At 31.3% G+C, this 18592-nt stretch overlaps 1 protein-coding gene across 1 annotated transcript in view; it reads left to right on the plus strand.

Annotated features, from left to right (window-relative positions):
• The window catches only part of LOC110115011 (mediator of RNA polymerase II transcription subunit 25), a gene marked incomplete at its 3' end in the record, with an annotated part of 74815 nt that overhangs the window by 6815 nt on the left and 49408 nt on the right, over positions 1-18592 (plus strand). The window contains 2 exon segments of the mRNA XM_020848099.1: positions 4435-4498; positions 11162-11292. Of these exon segments, the coding sequence (XP_020703758.1) occupies positions 4435-4498; positions 11162-11292 (195 nt within the window).

Genomic DNA, 18592 nt, shown 5'->3' on the forward strand with positions numbered 1-18592 from the left:
AGACATAATCCCCTCACTAGGTCTATTACTACTAAAATTACACTCCATATATTCCGTTTTAGATCTACTCAAGCGAAAACCTTTAGACTCTAAGGTTGACCTCCATAATTCAAGTTTACCTTCAACTCCCTCTCTAGTCTTATCAACAAGAAGAATATCATCAGCAAAAAGCATACACCAAGGTACATTCTCTTGCAAATGTCTCATTATTGTTCGACAAGTTTTACGCTGGCTGTCGACTACCTAACGCAACCCTCCACTTTTCTCATCCAGGACTTGGGACCTGGCAACGGCAGTGTTAAAACCCTAAAATTACTACAATAACTTCATATCAAAATAATATTCTGATTTAATAACAAAATATTATTAAAAACCTTATGAGAAGAAATTCACTTACAATTTTCGAATGGAAACTTCTCAAACTCCCAAAAATCTTTTCTCTCACAAATTCCTTTTTCTTCTCTTCAATCGTTTCCTTATCCTTCAAGAAACATATCGCTCACTTTAAACGAAGTAGAAGAAGAAATTTATATAAAAAATTCCAAAAGAAATTCAACAAACCTTCTTCTTTTAATCATTCTCGTTCGTTTATCTTGTTCTTCAAATCTCACCCAAAATAACACTTTGATAACGATAAGAATAAAAATGAATCGCTATTTCTTATCCTAGAAGGCAATCATTTGCTAAAATTGGAGAAAGAAGAAACCTACCTTGCTCTCGCGTGAAGCCCGACCGTCCGCCCTTCTCTGTTCGCGAAACTGCTTCTGTTTCGCGAATGGCTTCGTTTGCTATTAGTATAGGTTCGGCCGGTTCAACTGAACTGGCCGGGGCCGAACCGGTTATTACAATCTCTCATTCTTATAAAAAGTTTGTCCTCAAAATTAAATTAAGTAATAACACATACCTTAGTTAAATAGATGAGGAATATTGACTTCTCATTTCAGCTTCCCGCTCCCTGGTGGCATCTCTTTCTGATCCATGCTTCCATAAATATTTACAAAAGGTATTTCTTTATGCCTTAATTGTTTTACGTCATAATCCAATATCCTTTCTGGTTCTTCAATATATTTCAAATCAGGCTGCAAATTAATTGATTTGGACTAGATTCTCTTTGAATCATCTGAGACATACTTTCGAAGCACTGATATATGAAACACATTATGAATTCCTTGCATATGTACTGGTAGATCCAATCTGTTTGTCTTATTTCCAATCTTTTCAATGATTTCATAGGGGCCTATGAATCTTGGGCTCAATTTCCCTGTCTTTCCAAACCTTTGAACACATTTCATTGGGCTTACTTTTAAGAAAACAAATTCTCCTACTTCAAATTCCACTGGTCGGTGCTTTGCATCATAATACTTTCGTTGCCTGTCTTTAAATGCCTTTATTCTATCTCTGATCAATCTGATTTTACTAGTAGCTTCATCCACCAGTTCAGTTCCAATTATCTTTCTTTCACCAGTTTTTGCCCAACACAAGGGTGTTCTGCACTTTCTTCCATAAAGGGTCTCATATGGTGCCATTCCAATGCTAGCTTGAAAACTGTTGTTGTAAGCAAATTCAATCAATGGTATGTGAGTCTCCCAATTTCCTCCAAAATCTAAAACACATAGTCGCATTAAATCCTCCAAAGTCTAAATTGTTCTTTCTGATTGCCCATCTGTTTGTGGATGAAATGCTGTACTGAAAGTCAGTCGCGTGCTCATAGCTTCCTGAATTTTTTTTCATTTTGATTCTTGTAATCAATAAGATATTCATTTCACATTAAACCTTCAATCATTAATATTCATGCTAATGGCTCTTTTAGTATGATTCAGATCTTAATTGAGCTCTGATACCACTTCTAATATATCTCTGATACCACTTTTGTCACGACCCGGCCCGGATGCTCGATCTAACAAGGCGGTTATGAAAAGTCGGACGATAAAATTCATTAAACACTATACTACTTCATTTGTATTAAAGAGCCACTAACCACAAAATATAAATTACTTGTTATCATTTGCACGTCGTCTTTTGTAAACATGTTCTTCTCTTTCAGCCATTATTTCTTTAGAAATTTACCTGAAACATTTAAACTTATGGGTTGAGTTTACTTAGTAAACTCAGTGGGTAAATATTTGAACAATTTAAATAATTATTCTTAATTATGATACTCTTATAATCTTCAATATGTATTCAACCATTTCTTAACTTTATTCCATTTATTTTGGTAATTTATACATATTCGATCATGTTGCTTTAAAACATTTAAAATCATATTGATATTTCCTTTTCCCATTTAATTTGCACAGGAGCACCGTCTCAATGTACTCAAAAGTACAACATTTTCCATTTAGCCTTTTCCATTTCCTTTTTCCTTTTCCTTTTTACGTGCACGAGTACGGCGTCTCCAGCCAGTACCATAAGGGGGTGAACTCCTGTAAGTTTTTCAATATCTTTTCCTTGTTATTATATCTGTTTTTCTTCCATGCATATAGTCTTTTGTTTCTCTTTTTCTTTTCTATTTTCTCTTTTATTTTCTCTTTTTATAAACTTTCAAACTTTGTTCTTAAAGCCATGAAATCATAAGATATCATACAAAGTTTTATCAGTTACTTAGAAGATTACAAACATGAATAAAATCATAAAATAATTTAATCTAATTTACCCACTTTGAACTCTTTCAGGTCTTCAATATTTGATATATCCTTAAAAATTTTCCTCCATGTTGAATCCTCGCAATTTAAGTCTTACGATTTGATCTCTCCCTTCCTAAGACCCTAAAATTCCTACAATGACTTCATATCAAAATAATATTCTGATTTAATAACAAAATATTATTAAAAACCTTATGAGAAGAATTTCACTTACAATTTTCGAATGGAAACTTCTCAAACTCCCAAAAATCTTTTCTCTCGCAAATTCCTTTTTCTTCGCTTCAATCGCTTCCTTATCCTTCAAGGAACATATCACTCACTTTAAACGAAGTAGAAGAAGAAATTTATATAAAAAATCCAAAAGAAATTCAACAAACCTTCTTCTTTTAATCCTTATCGTTCGTTTCTTTTGTTCTTCAAATCTCTCAAAAAATAACACTGATAACGATAAGAATGAAAAGGAATCGTTATTTCTTATCCTAGAAGGCAATCATTTGCTAAAATTGGAGAAAGAAGAAACCTACCTTGCTCTTGCGTGAAGCCCGACCGTCCGCCCTTCTCTGTTCATGAAACTGCTTCTGTTTCGCGAATGGCTTTGTCCGTCTATTAGTATAGGTTCGGCCGGTTCAACTGAACCGGCTGGGGCCGAACCGGTTATTACAGGCTATTTTGTCAGTTTTTTTTTTTTAATCAAACACAAGATGAGTTTGCTGCATTTAAAAATATTGAAATTGTATAGAATCATAAACTTGCTACTGATTATAGGTGAATTGCTGATTGATGTATTCTGCCAATGGAACCGTCAATGCAAGTTGCCTTGATGTCTGCAAACGAACAAACATGCTCATAAATAAAGTTTGTTTAATTTGATTATCATAGGCAATTTTAAAGATTTAGTGCATTATAACTAGATTACGTGATCAGATTTCGTTAGCTAACCTTAAGCTGTAAAGAAGAATTACTTCCCAACTTAGGTGTTCATTGAAATGTTATTTATTAGTGAAGCAGTCATATGATATTTATTAGTGAAGCACTCATCTCTTGGCCATGCTGATTGACCGTAAAACAAATAAAAATTATAAATCGCCTATTAGTGGATTTGTAAGAATCAAACAATCACAAGCTGTATAGTGTAATTTAATCTTTTCTGATGTCGATTTGACTGACCAGTTTAATAATATAGCAATAAATCATCAACTTCTTAGTTTTTACATAGTTTGGACAACATTGAACATAGCACGACTAAGTTAGATTGACTCCTATGACTTTTAATGGATTTTGAGATGTGAATATTCCTGAATATGATTTATAAGATTTTGGAACTGTCTTTTAAGTTGGATAATCGAGTGTAAACAGTGGCTTGTTAGATTTGATGGAAACTTTCTCTAGGTGAACATGAAATTTTTTGTGGTTGCTGAATTGAGTCAGCTTTATCAATGAAGAGTTTGATTTCTCATAATTGCTTTTAGAATTGCAAAATTGATCTTTATGAACAAGAAGTACTTTATATGCTTGCAAACATGCATACGTGACCTGAATTTAAAAAGTGCAAGTTCATCAGATTAAATGATGAACTTTTTTTTAGATCAAATCCTGCTAGAAAAAAAAAAATTAACAATGGTTGAATGTAGAACATATTATGTCCTTGTTCCTATTGTTAGGGAGTTGCATGAATTAGTTGCAGATAAGAAAGCTTTAGCCTTTCTATTTAAGTTTTACTTCATAATGGCACCCTTCATTCTTATTTGCATTACCAATATTTACTTGTAATATCATTATTTTAAATTTGTAGAAACTTTCTGGGGCAAACCCTGAACTTGCATTGGTGGTCTTTAATTCCCATGGACCCTACAGTGGTATGTAATTTTATTCTTACGGTACAGTTATGAGTACTTAAAGCTAAACTGTCATATGAATGCAAAGTAAATAAACTCTTTTATTTCTTTATTTCACATTTATAGTAACAGTCTTATATGCTACATAAGTCCTTATACATATTTGATGTTTTTGCTTCTTGTTGCTGATGTTAGTAAATGCTATGTATAATCCACATTTACTTATCTGGTTTCTTTTTGATTAATGGTCATAATACGTTTACAACATATCTTTTTCTCATTGGGTAGTATAGTCAACTAGTCAACTCATAATTAGTTCTATACCTTCAAATCCTTGTAGCCTTGTTATCAGTTGCTTAAGTTTATGGGACATTAAAGACTCATGTTATCCTTAATATTAACTTCTATGGAGCTCTCTTTCTCTTGCTTGTTCTCTCTCTTTCTTGCTCGCATGCAGTCACTATCTCTCTCCCTCTCTTTTTCTTTCTCTGTCCATGCTACTATTAAAAATGTGCTTGAGACTTTTCCCAGAAGAATCCTGTCTCCATTCATTTATTTTAGATCATATAAAATCTTAACCATTTATCTAGTATATTAATAAATGAAGATGATATTAATCATTTTCTAGCATATGAGTTTATGACTTTTATCTTAATATATGTCCTTTATAAAGGTAATGCAAGTATTTAGTAATTGTACAAAAATATTAATAATTTGACACATTTTAAATTTAAAATAAAATGGTATGATTTTGTGAGGCATAAATTTATTGTCAAAGATTTAGATTTTATAGATTTTTGACATAGTTTATTTACAGTTTTTTATATTTTGGCAGCTATGAAAGTTTTTTTATAAATATTTTGCAAGCTATGAAGGTTTATCTTTTCCCTCATCGATGCATTTGCCCCCTTCAAAGAATAAAAAAAAAAAATCTACATCTGTCTTAACAAAATTTTAATTAATTTGTTTCATGTTTACTACATTTTTAATCTTATTACATTATGTCGTAGTAAGGCTTATGTGCAAAATATAAATATTTTGCTCGATTTAGAACTTTTAATAAATTTTAAGTTCTAAATAAGAGAATTTAAATTTCTATTTAAGTCATATGTTTACTTTCAATGTTTTAGAGTGCATGGATTTTTTGATATTGTTTGTTTACAAATTTTTATGATTTTAAATTATTTTGATTTTGTTATAGTTGTTTGAAAAATATGCTTATTACATTGTACAACAAAAATTTGGGTTCCAGCCAAGTTGGTCAGCTTTACACTAAGTCGGCTCGATTCAAGTTAAGCTAATTTGATCTACTCAATCTTAGCTCAAAAGAGGACTGCTAGTTTACAAATGAACTCACCTCAAGGAGATAACTGCAATATATGAACTTGTCCCTATTATGCTAGTACGACTAATCAAGTCGGACCCAACAAATATGATCAATGAAGTCGGCCCTAATGACTAACCAATGGTTTTTTTTTTTGAGCTTGGCGGATGCATTCATTAAGTTAGACATTCTAATTAAGCTCCAACTTTTGCATTTTTTGCTTATTTTTGGAATAGTATTTAACTAATTCTATAATGCTCATGCCTCAACTCAAACTTATAATAAGGAGTCAAGGGGTGAGCTTAGTTTATGTAATTTTCTGTACTAAATGTTATTTTACAGAAATATCAGATTTTGAAGACTAAAAAGATGCTAGATGAGTGGAGAATGAGTGTGGTGATTCCTTTTTTAAGAAATAAAAGTGATGCAGAAGATTGTGCGAATTATAGAGGAATTAAGTTAATATGTCATACTTTAAAATTGTAGGAGAGAATTATGGAGCATAGGTTACAATGTGAAAGTAATTCTCAAATCAACTTGGATTCATGCTTGGTAGGTCTACTATGGAAGCTATATACCTTTATTGAGAGGTTTGATGGAGAAGTATAGAGAGAATAAGGAGGATCTACATATGATATATATTAATTTAGAGAAAGTATATGATAAAGTTCCAAGAGAAGTGCTATGAAGAGTTTTAGAAAGGGGTTAATAATGCTTATATTCAAGTCATTAAGGATATGTGTGCATGAGCTGTTGCTTGCATTCAAACACAAGGTAGTTTGACATTGGGTTGAGATAACAAAAAATAGGTTGTTTACTGTTTCAAGAAAAGAACACGAATTAAAACTAGAACCAGAAAATGGGGAACCTGATTTCAGATTTGTTAGCTATCCAGGAAAGAACTACTTGCTGCTCCCAGGCTTCCAACCTACCCTACCTCGTACTCTGGTCTAGGAAGATGCAGATTTGTCCATAGGAAGTAGGACTGAGGTCGCCGTTCTTTCCTGAATCAGCTATGGTGGAATACCAGCAGCTATCCAAACTAATATCCTAATACATATGGATATCCATGGACACAGATCTCTAAACAACTTTGGCTTTGCTTTCAATTCTTATTGGAATTCACATGGAACCCAACCATAGGTGGTTAAAAACTTTTGTTTAAAATTGCACAATCAAATGTGTGCCATGATGCCCGTCTCAACACAATTTTGAAAAAAAAAAAAAAAAACTGCAATGAGGCGTATGCCTCAGCTTGATGAGTTATACACCTCAGTGGGGTTAAGGAGCACTTAGGGTGTGCTTTTATGCAATTTGTAAGAGTCGAAAGCCTCAAAAACTAAAATTTTATGTGTTTTAAAAATCTAAGTTATAAATTTGATCTATTAAATAAATCCTATTTTGTTATGTCTCTATACCTAAACCTAAAATAAATAGAACCGAGAACTACAATTGTATGTGCCTCCTCTACTTTTGGCTACATTTTGCACTCTTACCCATTGCTCGCACTCATAGCGGCACTTGAGGATGAGGGAGAAGAGAAAGAAACTTACTATAATGATTAATTAAGATCCACTAGCTGATTAGAGTGCTGAAAATTTTTGAATTCATAAATTATAATCTTAGTGACTTTGACTACTTGTTTATGTTGAATTATGAGTGGGAAAGACTTAGTTTTATGATTTTACTTCGGTTGGATATGATCATATTTGGATATTATTATGCTACTTATTATTTAATTTTTTAATTAATTTAATAGTTTAATTTTGAGGCTTATGCCTCTAAACGCTTCAAGGCTTACGCATCGCCTTGCAGATAGAAAATACCTCAATATTTGATTGCGTAGTTTTAAGCCTTGGTTGGAATAAAATAATTCATTTGGGGCAACACGATACTGTGCCCATTACGCTTTGCGCCTTGCAAATTGTTGGCTAGGTCTCAACAATCAACATTCCACAAGAGGTCTTTGAGTGTTAGGGATTGATTATGGCCGAGTCTTAGAATACTCTATGATCATCTTGTTAAATAAATTAAAAAAAAAGAAATTAAAAAAAGAAGAGAAAAGAAAAAAAAATGAAAATTCACTAAAGGATATGACCCCGCTTCCTCCCGCAATCAACCCATGCGCACGACCGCGCATCTAGGCGGCCCATCTCCATTCGCGCGAACTCACCCCTTGACCCGCCACTCCCATGTCCGATCCCTAGCCTGAGTTCGCGTCTTGTTCTGTCCCGAATGAGTGCAATTTAAACTCGTGATTTCAATGCTGACAATTGAGTATTGTAATTAATAAGATCTTTCTCAAATAAGATTGATTAATTATTAGTAGATTCTAGCCACATATGAAGACTTGAAGACCTAGATACTGACCAGGAATAATTGATTTGAAGTCCTCGCACCATCATATCTTTGATCCAACTGGGAAGAACAAAGGCAAATGCCTGCCGACACCTCTCTAGGCAGGGGTGGGATGTTGGGAGGTTGTCAAAATTTTGAGAAATAAAAAATAAAATTAAAATAATGATATAAATGAATTATAATTATAAAGTAACAATAAAAAATGTAATAATAATGAAAAATAATAATAAAAAAAGAGGAGCTTATTTTATATGAATATTTTTAGGTTTGAGAGTAAAAAAAATCTGATTCTTGCTCAAATTATGTAAATATTCTTATAAAAATAAAATATATTAATATAAAAGAATAGAAAAATTATAAAAAAAACATAACAGAGAAAAGAAGAAGAAGAAAAAAAGAAGAAACCGCATTAAAATACAAAACTTTTGAAACAAAAGAACGTTTGCGTTAAACAACACGTTTCTTGTATATTAATCCAAACTATACAGAACATAAAGCTAATAATCAAACTGGCGTCCGATTTGGCCTTGCTCTTCTACCTGCAAGCAAGTAGAAAAATGCAAATTAAATACTACATAATATGCTAAAAAAAGAGGAAAGAAGAGCACTATCTAGTGCTGAAGCAAACAGAAAAATGCCGGAGTAAAAGAAAATCAATTAATGACTTGAATATATCAAAATTCATTTAAAAATCTTCCAAAACCAAATAAAACTAGTGGAAAACTCCTAAATGAAGCAGTAAGCCCCATCCAAACTAAAACTAATGTGCAACTCCTAAAAGGAGCATAAGCCCCAAACTAAACAAAATTAATGGGCAACTCCTAAAAGGAGCCATAAGCCTCAAGCTAAACAAACCTAATGGATCACTCCTAAAAAGAGAAATAAGCACCGAACTTTAACTACAACACACCAAAGTCAACAATAAACTATCACAGTCTACTTGGGATCCTTGAGAGGAGGTAACATATGGTTGCTAATCAGATTCCTTTGGTGCTACAGACACTGATTCATTAGTGTTGGTAGACTGAGATCACTGGTGTACCAAGGATGTTGGAACCGTAGGATCTTGATGGGTCTATTTCCATCCCCCAACTTCCCCATATTAACCAAAATGAATCATGGATTATCAAGTCTAAATTTATAATGTAACGAATCGACTCATCTTTAATCAAGAGTGCTCTCCCTAGAAGTGGGAGGGGTAATTAACTACGAGGGTTTGCGCTCTAGGAAGTAAGGACGTCAGATTTAAATAAACCCCGATATGAGCATGGGGAAATCTAGTTATTTAAAAATCAATCTACCTTAAGAAAAATGAGAACCTTAAGCATGGAATTTTGGATTCATACTAAAATCATTTTTTTGAGCAAACACTTTTTCTCCTCACCTTTCTAATAATAGAGAAAATCCATCCTAAATACTAGGGAATCCGCCCTAAAATCCTCAGGATAACTTGAAACTAAACTCTAAAAGAAACCCTCCCTTCACAAAAAAGGCATGGGTATTTATGCATAGCTATTCCCAATAACAACTAGGAGCCATAATTACTAAATTGATCCTGTGAAGATAAGGAAAGAAAATAACCATTTACTAATTAACTAATGGAGGAACAGACCGCTAAAGTCTAAAAGCAATTTATAACTATGTCATGTCTGTCCTCCTGTGATGGAAATATCCTCTCTAAATAATGAAAAAGAACATACGAGCTTTGGAACCTATACATTCTACTTGGTAAGTAGCAATTTGTAAGTACCAGGAGGTTACCAAGCATTAGTGATTCATTGCCTGCCTTATTCCTGCGTTGACAAGGTTTGTGCTGCTTTCGTGCCTGAGATGCTTGAATAATATGGTAAGTTGTAGTTGCTTGTAATGTTGCATGCATGCTATCAGTTGCGGATCTACAGTGGGGGCCCTGGGGGCACGGGCCCCACTGGCCAAACAATTAAATTAAATTTATTTTAAATTATATTAATATAATAATTAATATATAAGGATTAAATCTAATTTCTAATCTAATAAGCCATCCGCCTCCGAGCTCCGTTTTTCTTCCAAATTTTTTTTTTCCATATGACTCAGACCAATTCCTTGCCAGGGTCGAGCTTCTCGGACATCTGTTCGAGCTTGTTTAAAAAATCCATGTTTGAGCTGACAGTTCAAGCTCGTTTATTTTTGGACTAGTCAAGCGGGCTCGCTAAGACAAAACTAACGGACTCATTCAACGGTTCAGCCCAAACAATCCTTCTTGGTCCTACTGTCCCCCCTCTGACTTTGTCCCCCTTCCCTCAGTATCAAGATAAACTTTTATTTATCTAGCATAACAATTAAAATCTAGGTAAATTAACTAAAGCTGCCCAATTTTTTTTAAATAATAAGAAAAAGATGTGTGCATAAAAAGACAATAAATTAATTAACAAATAAAAAGTTTTAATAAATCTTAGTAACTTAATTAATTTAAGAGGGTTAACTTTAAATTTTTTTATTATTTATGATTTTCTTTAACTAATGTGAATCATTACGTCAAATTAATTTAGAAATAGGTAGAATATTATCTTATAATTTAAATATAGTTAATCTAAATATAATTTAAAATTAAGACTTAATTCAATTAATTCAAATAAAATATTCCTAAGTATAAAATTAATTTATTTGAACTCAATTTGTTAACATTCTTAATTTCTTAATGAATGATAAATGATATATATAATTACATTAAAAAATAATATTTTTAAAAATAATTTAATGACTAGTACTAATTTGTGCCCCCATTAAAATTTTTTTTTGGCTCCGCCCCTGCATGCTATTTGCCCACATTTCTATTACAAGACAACTCTGCAGGCATAGCTCAACCATACCATACAAAAGCAGGTGAGCATCTAAAAATTGTTGAAGCAACATCCATATGCACATATTGCTTATATTTATGTATGTTCTGTTTAATTGCCAAGGTTTTAACTTTTATCATTCAGCCTAACTAAATCTAATCTTTCATCTGAATATTAATACAGCTTTCTTGGTGCAAAGAACTGGGTGGACAAAAGATTTAGATGTTTTTCTTGGGTGGTTATCAAGAGTACAATTTTCTGGTGGCGGTTTTGGTGATGCTGCTATAGCTGAAGGCCTTTCTGATGCATTGACGGTATTAAGTTAACACTTTTGATGGACCTATGCTATATGACACCCTTTATTTATTTATTTTTAATGTTTAAAGTTTGGTAGTATTACTTCTTGGCTCCACCTGGCTTAACCCAACAATATGGCGGCATGAAGTAGTAAAGATTTATGTATAAACAAGGGTAACAAGTTCATCTGTACGCAATCTTCAATCTTTTCAGGTTACTGTTGATAAAGAATTTTTCTAAACTCATTAGATAATCAGAATTTTGCACAGCTTTTTGCTAACACATTCAAGATTTATTCACAATCATTTGCAAAACTGATCATACGGCAAAAGATAGGTATTGCATAATAAAGTCCTGAAATATAGAACTATCCATATAGGGTTGGGATTGCCAGCGAAAAAAAAAACATGAAATGGCAGCACGAAGAATATATATTCGACACCCAGAAACAAAATTTTTAACGAGGTTGGAATCTCTAAGAAGTGTATTATCTAGTGTTAAATTTTCCTTGCCAAAAATCACCGTGTTTCCTAGTACGAACACTTGTATGCTTTTTTCTGTGCAACAAGCTGTGTTTATAATGTTAAATAAAACAAGACATGAATCCAATGTAATGTAAAATGAAATGTCTCTGGCTTTTTTTAACCACTGCATTGACACATACATATAGAAGAGGCAAGCCATGTTAGCCCAAACAAAATTTACTTCTAGTGATGCATATAAAAGTAGGTTCATGGTCGGATAAGGTAGTTGAAAGATTACTCTTGATATAAAATTCACTATAAAATATCTTATAATAGAAATTTTACCACGAAGAGAAAATCATATAAGAAAAAAAAAGTATTTAACACTCGCACAATGAGGTATATTAAAGTTGTAATTGATTTACTTAAACCCATTCACAGACAATAACCACGAGATTGTTTGACATCTTTTTTGTTTTATGATTTTTTATGTTGTTGTTGTTGTTGTAAGTTGATTAAAACTTGTTTGGTTGATTTTTATTTTTGTATTTAAAAAACAAAAATTAACATTACTACTCAGGTATCATGCTTGGATGCTCTTTCACTTGTTTTCAAAATAATGTTTTAATAATCAAATCTATACTAGCATTAAACGTTCTAGCTAGTTAATAATAGTGATAAAATTTAATATTGATTTTAAAATTATTAAATACTACTGTAAATTATAATTAGTTATATGTGCATTAAAAATTAATTAAAATAATTAAATTAATTTTTTTTATTACAATACCTCGTTTGTTTGTGATAAATTAATTCTAATCCTAAAGAGAACATAACTAATGCACTTGATAAACAATTACTTGTATTATTTGAATGCATTATTGCATCAAAAGATATCATTTATAGTTGTACAATAAAATAATTAAATAATCTTCAAAGAATAAGCCCCGACTATTAGTAAGTGTCCAATTTGGTTCTAGAGTTTCACACTGTCCCAATTTAGTTAATCGACTATTGAAAATTGAGCCAATTTAATCTCTCCGTAAGAAAATCTATCAAATTTAATGGATTATTATGTAGATCTCCCACTTTTCATAATGTGAAAGGAGAATTTAAGTAAAAACATTTAAATTTTTCTTTTTCATTAGTGGACTTTTTTTTGTAACAAGAGTTTTGCTGTTTTGTAACCAATTATACAATTTTTGTAATACTTAATTTGTAATTTTATAATCAACAACAACAACAACATCAAGCCTTTATCCCACTATGTGTGGTTCGCTACATGAATCTTTTTTTCTGTTGTGTCTTATTAAGTGTCAAATTTCCATTTAAATCTAATAAAGAAAAATTATTTCTTATATTTTCTAACCAAGTCTTTTTTAGATCTATCTCTGTAAGAACCGGTCCAGCCGATCGGTTCAATTGAACCGATTTTCTTTAGCAGATGGACTGGCTGAATGAAACGACGGAGCATAAATGCGAACCGAGCGGACGCAAATAGATCGCATGAGCATGCCTGGCGAAGCCGAAATGTGTGTTTTTGCGAAGGAACGTGTACGGGTGTTGAAAGTAGTGACTCCTCACGCGAGATAAGTTTATTCTGCTCCTTCCATTATCGTCAAATGAGAAAAATAATGGAGAGAAGAGGCGAGGGAGAAGGGCTTAGCATTTTGAACGAGAGCAACCGCTGAAAGGGGAAAACAATATGCTATGGTTTAGGGCTTGAGTTGACAGAGATTAGGAGGAAGAAATGTAAGGTATTTTATTTAATTTTATTATATATTTAACTAATATATCTATTAAATTTTAAAATAACTTAAGATCTTACCTAATGTCTAAATATTATTTATTAAATTACAAAATTCATAAGAATGAAAATAATTAACATTATTAAGAAGATTTAATTATATATATATATCAAAACAATTTAATTATAAATAGAAGATATAAAAAGGGATGGAGAGCATATGTTCAAATGAAATTTTATTCATAAATTAAGTTACTATTAATTTGAATAATTATAGAAAAATGAGTATTAAATTAATTAAGAAAAAGTGAAATTTATGTTATGCAAAGAAATAATAATAAGAGAACTAATTGAATATATTTAATAAATAAGTAGAGAAAGAAAAAGAGCAAAATTATGCAGTATAATTTGAACCCGTTTCTCTACCCGGGTCGGGTTAGGGTCGACCCGTTTTCCACCCGGGTCAGTTCGGGTTCAACCCGAACCCGACCCGTGACTCGAAATTGACACCCCTATATAGATTTATGCTAATTAAGAAAATATTATTTAACATGAACAAATATTCAATTTTAATTAGTAAATTAATTAGTTAATTAAAGAGAGTGAGAGCATAACATATATTTTAAATCTAATAATAAAAGAAAATCTTAATTAGTGAAATACTTTGTGATTATTTTAAAAATAAAAAAATATTTAAAAAGAAAAGAAATTTTAAAATGTTAAGTAAGAGAATTTAATAACAGTTGGTAAAATTGTTAAGATCTTTTATTTAGGAGACAATCTTTTGAACTTAAAGTAAAGAGTAAGAGTGAAAGATACTGAAGTTCAAGATGAGTACTCATATCTTTTAATTACAATAATGATATTTATTTCTCCTACACATGATGTATCAAGTACTGTTATTATGTAATTGTTCACTGTTAATGTTATATGATTTTTCTTTATTAAAAAAAATAGACCAAATTAAACTAGGATCATGTGAAGCTAGAAAACTTGAAATGAAATGTTACGGAGAAAGTAAATAATATGATTTATATAATTTGCTTGCATGTGAATGTTGACTGATGGAGCACACCCTCTTATCGCACTGGTTGAGGACGTAATGTACCAATGCATGTAAATGAAAAATGTTATTAAAAAAGAAAATAAAATGAAAAAGGAGTACCTTCATTGATATTAAATTATACGGTGACTCCTATGACGGTTGTATTATTTATGAGAAAGAAGAAGATATAAATAAAGATATTGTATATGCATAATATTTAAATTCTTGAAATGAAATGAAAAATAAATGGAATTACTTTATGATATGAAGTGAAATGCTCATACATATTGCTCCAATTACCTTGAGTTAATATAATTTAGAAGCATGTTTTACTCACTGAGTTGTGTCTTATTTTTAGTTGCTCTAATATTTTTAGGTATAATTTAATATAATCAAAGTGAATATAAGAGGTCAAAATGTATATCATATACGTGACACACCAAATGAAATGTAGCTAATTCATTTTGCATCAAGTTATATTTTTTGAAGTTTTAATGGCTCTTTTTGTGTATTGAAAATAGCTTTAGCAAATGACATTTAAATCACCATCCGACCGTCTGTTTCCATCTGGTTAGTTCGAGTCTTTGGGTCGGGTCATGACAACTTTTACCTTTCTTAACATATGCCAAATCTAATACATCTACTCTCCTAACTGGCATCGGAAGGCCGCCATTTTATGTAGTCATACCATCTAAGGAGACTCTCTCTAATCTTATCTTCCACTAGAGCTACTCTAATATTTTCACGTATATGCTCATTTCCTATCCTATTTCTAAGAGTACAACCACTCATCCACTTGTCTGTAACACTTGATTTAATATTATACTTATCTTTTAATGGCTAACGCTATAAAGCATTGCATGTCTCACCACCATCTTATAAAATTTTCCCTCAAGTTTGAGGGGGATTTTTCTATCATACAACAAGCCCGATGCATTCCTCCACTTCAACCATCCAACTTGAATTCTATTAATAATATCCCCATCTATCTCACCATCTTTTATAGAACTCTCCATAGCACTTTTCTTGGAACTTTATCATATGCTTTCTCTAAATCAATAAATATCATTTATAAATCCTCCTTATTCCCTTTATACTTATCAAACCTCTCAATAAATGTATAGCTTCCATGGTAGTTCTACCCGGCTTGAATCCAAATTGATTTTGAAAAACATTAGTATCACATCGTAACCTATGCTATATAACTTTCTTATTAATTTAAAAGTATGACATATTAACTTGATTCCTTTGTTTTTCGCATAATCTTATGCATCACCTTTATTCTTAAAAATAGGAATCAACACACTTATTTTTCACTCATCTGACATCTTTTTAGTCTTCAAAATAACATTAAAAAGTTTAATTAACCAACAAAATCCTCCTCTAAGTATTTTCACACCTTTATTAGAATATCATCAAGTCAAACGGCTTTCCGCAGTTCATTTTTCTTTAAAACCTCTATAACTTTGATTTTACTAACATGTCGGTAAAAATAAATATTTTTATTTTTTTAAAGGTGCTAAGGTCATTAAAGTCAATCATATTCTCACAATCTTTATTAAAAAGTTTAGCAAAATATCTCAGTTATTTTTGTTAATTATATTCTTTTAATAAAAATACTTTGTCTTTATCTTTAATGCACTTCACTTGACCTAAATTCTTACTACTCATATCTCTTTGTTTGGCTAACTTATACATATATCTTTCGCCCTCTAAGTATCTAATATATTAATATTAGGAGTTTTTTTCTTTGATACTCTAAGCACATTTTTTATAACATTCTTAATATCACTAGCTATTTTTTCCCATATAACATTTGCTTCCTCATGTACAAACAAAATCTTAAGATCTAAAATCTTACTCTAAAAAATATTTTAATTAATATTTTTTAAATGCCCACATCTAATTCTAAAACAACGATTTTCTTTATTTTTTATATTCTTCCCCTTCTTCTTAAAGTCAAAAACTAATAGGTGATGTTGGGTATATAAACTTTCACTAAGAATAATTTTACAATCTTTACAATTTAAACGATCTATTTTTCTTATAAGAAAACAATAAATTTGAGTCTTATTATATCCATTTTTATAAATGATGTGATACTTATCTCTTTTCTTAATAAGGTATTAGCAATTATAAAACTATAAGCTATAATAAAATCTAATATGGTCTTATCACCTTTATTAGTCGCTCCAAACCCATAGCCACCATAAATGCTTTTAAAATCTTCTATCTCTCTACTAAAATGTTCATTTAAATTTCCTCTAATAAGAACTCTTTATTCAAGAGGTATTTTTTATATTAATTCTTCCAAGTCATTCTAAAATTTTAATTTTGAACACATCCAATTTTATTAATTTTTACACCATTATCCTTCAAAATTTTATCTGTAATCATAACTACACCATTTCTTGTATGACTCCTACCAGAATACCATAGTTTAACTCATAAACTATCAATTTTTTTAGCCTTCTCTTCAATCCATTTTGTTTTTATTAATGCATAAAATATTTATCTTTTTATGAATTATAATATATTTTAATTTCATTAATTTACCTATAAGAAAATTGATATTCTAAGTTCATATCCTAACTTTAGATTCACGAATTAGATTCTTTGTCCACATCCGTCAATGATGTGGGAACCCTTGCGAGCATCGGTGCAGCGACCATTGTACACTTCTCATTGTATTAAGGTCATATAACGTGTCGCTTGCGGGGAACACCCTAACATTATCACAATGTATTAATGGGTTCATATTTTGAATATTCAACAAGTTTTACACTGGCTATCCATTAGCTAAAGCAACCCTCATTTTTTGTAATAAGAGTTTTGGAGTTTTGCATGAGCTTCCATTTATATTTTACTTAAAAGACTTTTTTATTATCTTTTCTCAGTTATTATTTTGTAGGTTATTAGCTTTCATATTTATTTTTATATTTATTATAATTTATTAAATAATTAAATAGAATTAGTATAAATAATATGATCTTCAATACACTTGCACCATCTAAAATGCCCTCACATTTAACTTTGGTATTGTTTTAAACTATATTTTAGGTCCTGGGATCTAGTTAGATCAATTGTCAATAGATTAGGGACTAAATTGGGCTACCATGCAATTCTAGAAATAAATTAGGCACTTGCTAATAGTTGGAAGATAATTTGGGCTAATCTACAATAATCTTATATAACATTAACAAATTAATTATCAAATCATATAAACACATATTTGTTTTCCTATGTAATAGTTGGTAAAATGATAGCTATGATGCACCGACACACCTCTTGAAGAGAGAATACAGTGTCGGATACGGACATGTGTTCGACACGGCTAGCACACGTGTCAGACATGGTAGACACGTGTCTGTTTAAAATAATGTTTAAATTTAACTTGACACGGCTGAGACACATTTCGGACACGGCTGGGACACGTGTTGGACACAACTAGGACACGCGCCCCTGTGACTTCATCTTTTAGCACTCCAGTTGCTTAGCAGCCTACCTAAGCTGTATTCATTTTAGCATGCCTTTGAAGTGTTATGCTATCATATCTATGTTCCTGTTATTTTCTGAATCACATGTCCAATCCAAATGATGATTTTACAATTTAGTGTCTTCAATGGAATACTTGTCTGTACAACAACAACAACAACAACATCAAGCCTTTATCCCACTACGTGGGGTTGGCTACATGAATCCTTTTTCTCCATTGTGTCCTATTAAAAGTCAAATTCCCATTTAAATCTAATAAAGAAAGGTCATTCCTAATATTTTCTAACCAAGTCTTTTTAGGTCTACCCCTACCTTTCTTAACACCAGGTTGACCTCTATAATTCAAGTTTACCTTCAACTCCCTCTCTAGTCTTGTTAACAAGAAGAATATCATCAGCAAAAAGCATACACCAAGGTACATCCTCTTGCAATTGTCTAGTGAGAACATCCATGACTAAAGCAAAAAGATATGGGCTTAAGGCTGATCCTTGATGTAACCCAACCGAAATAGGGAAATACTTGGTCAATCCACCTTGTGTTTGAACACAAGTAATAGCTCCTTCATA

This window comes from Dendrobium catenatum, unplaced genomic scaffold (genome assembly GCF_001605985.2).
Source record: "Dendrobium catenatum unplaced genomic scaffold, ASM160598v2 fragScaff_scaffold_1557, whole genome shotgun sequence".
Taxonomy (NCBI): Eukaryota; Viridiplantae; Streptophyta; class Magnoliopsida; order Asparagales; family Orchidaceae; genus Dendrobium; species Dendrobium catenatum.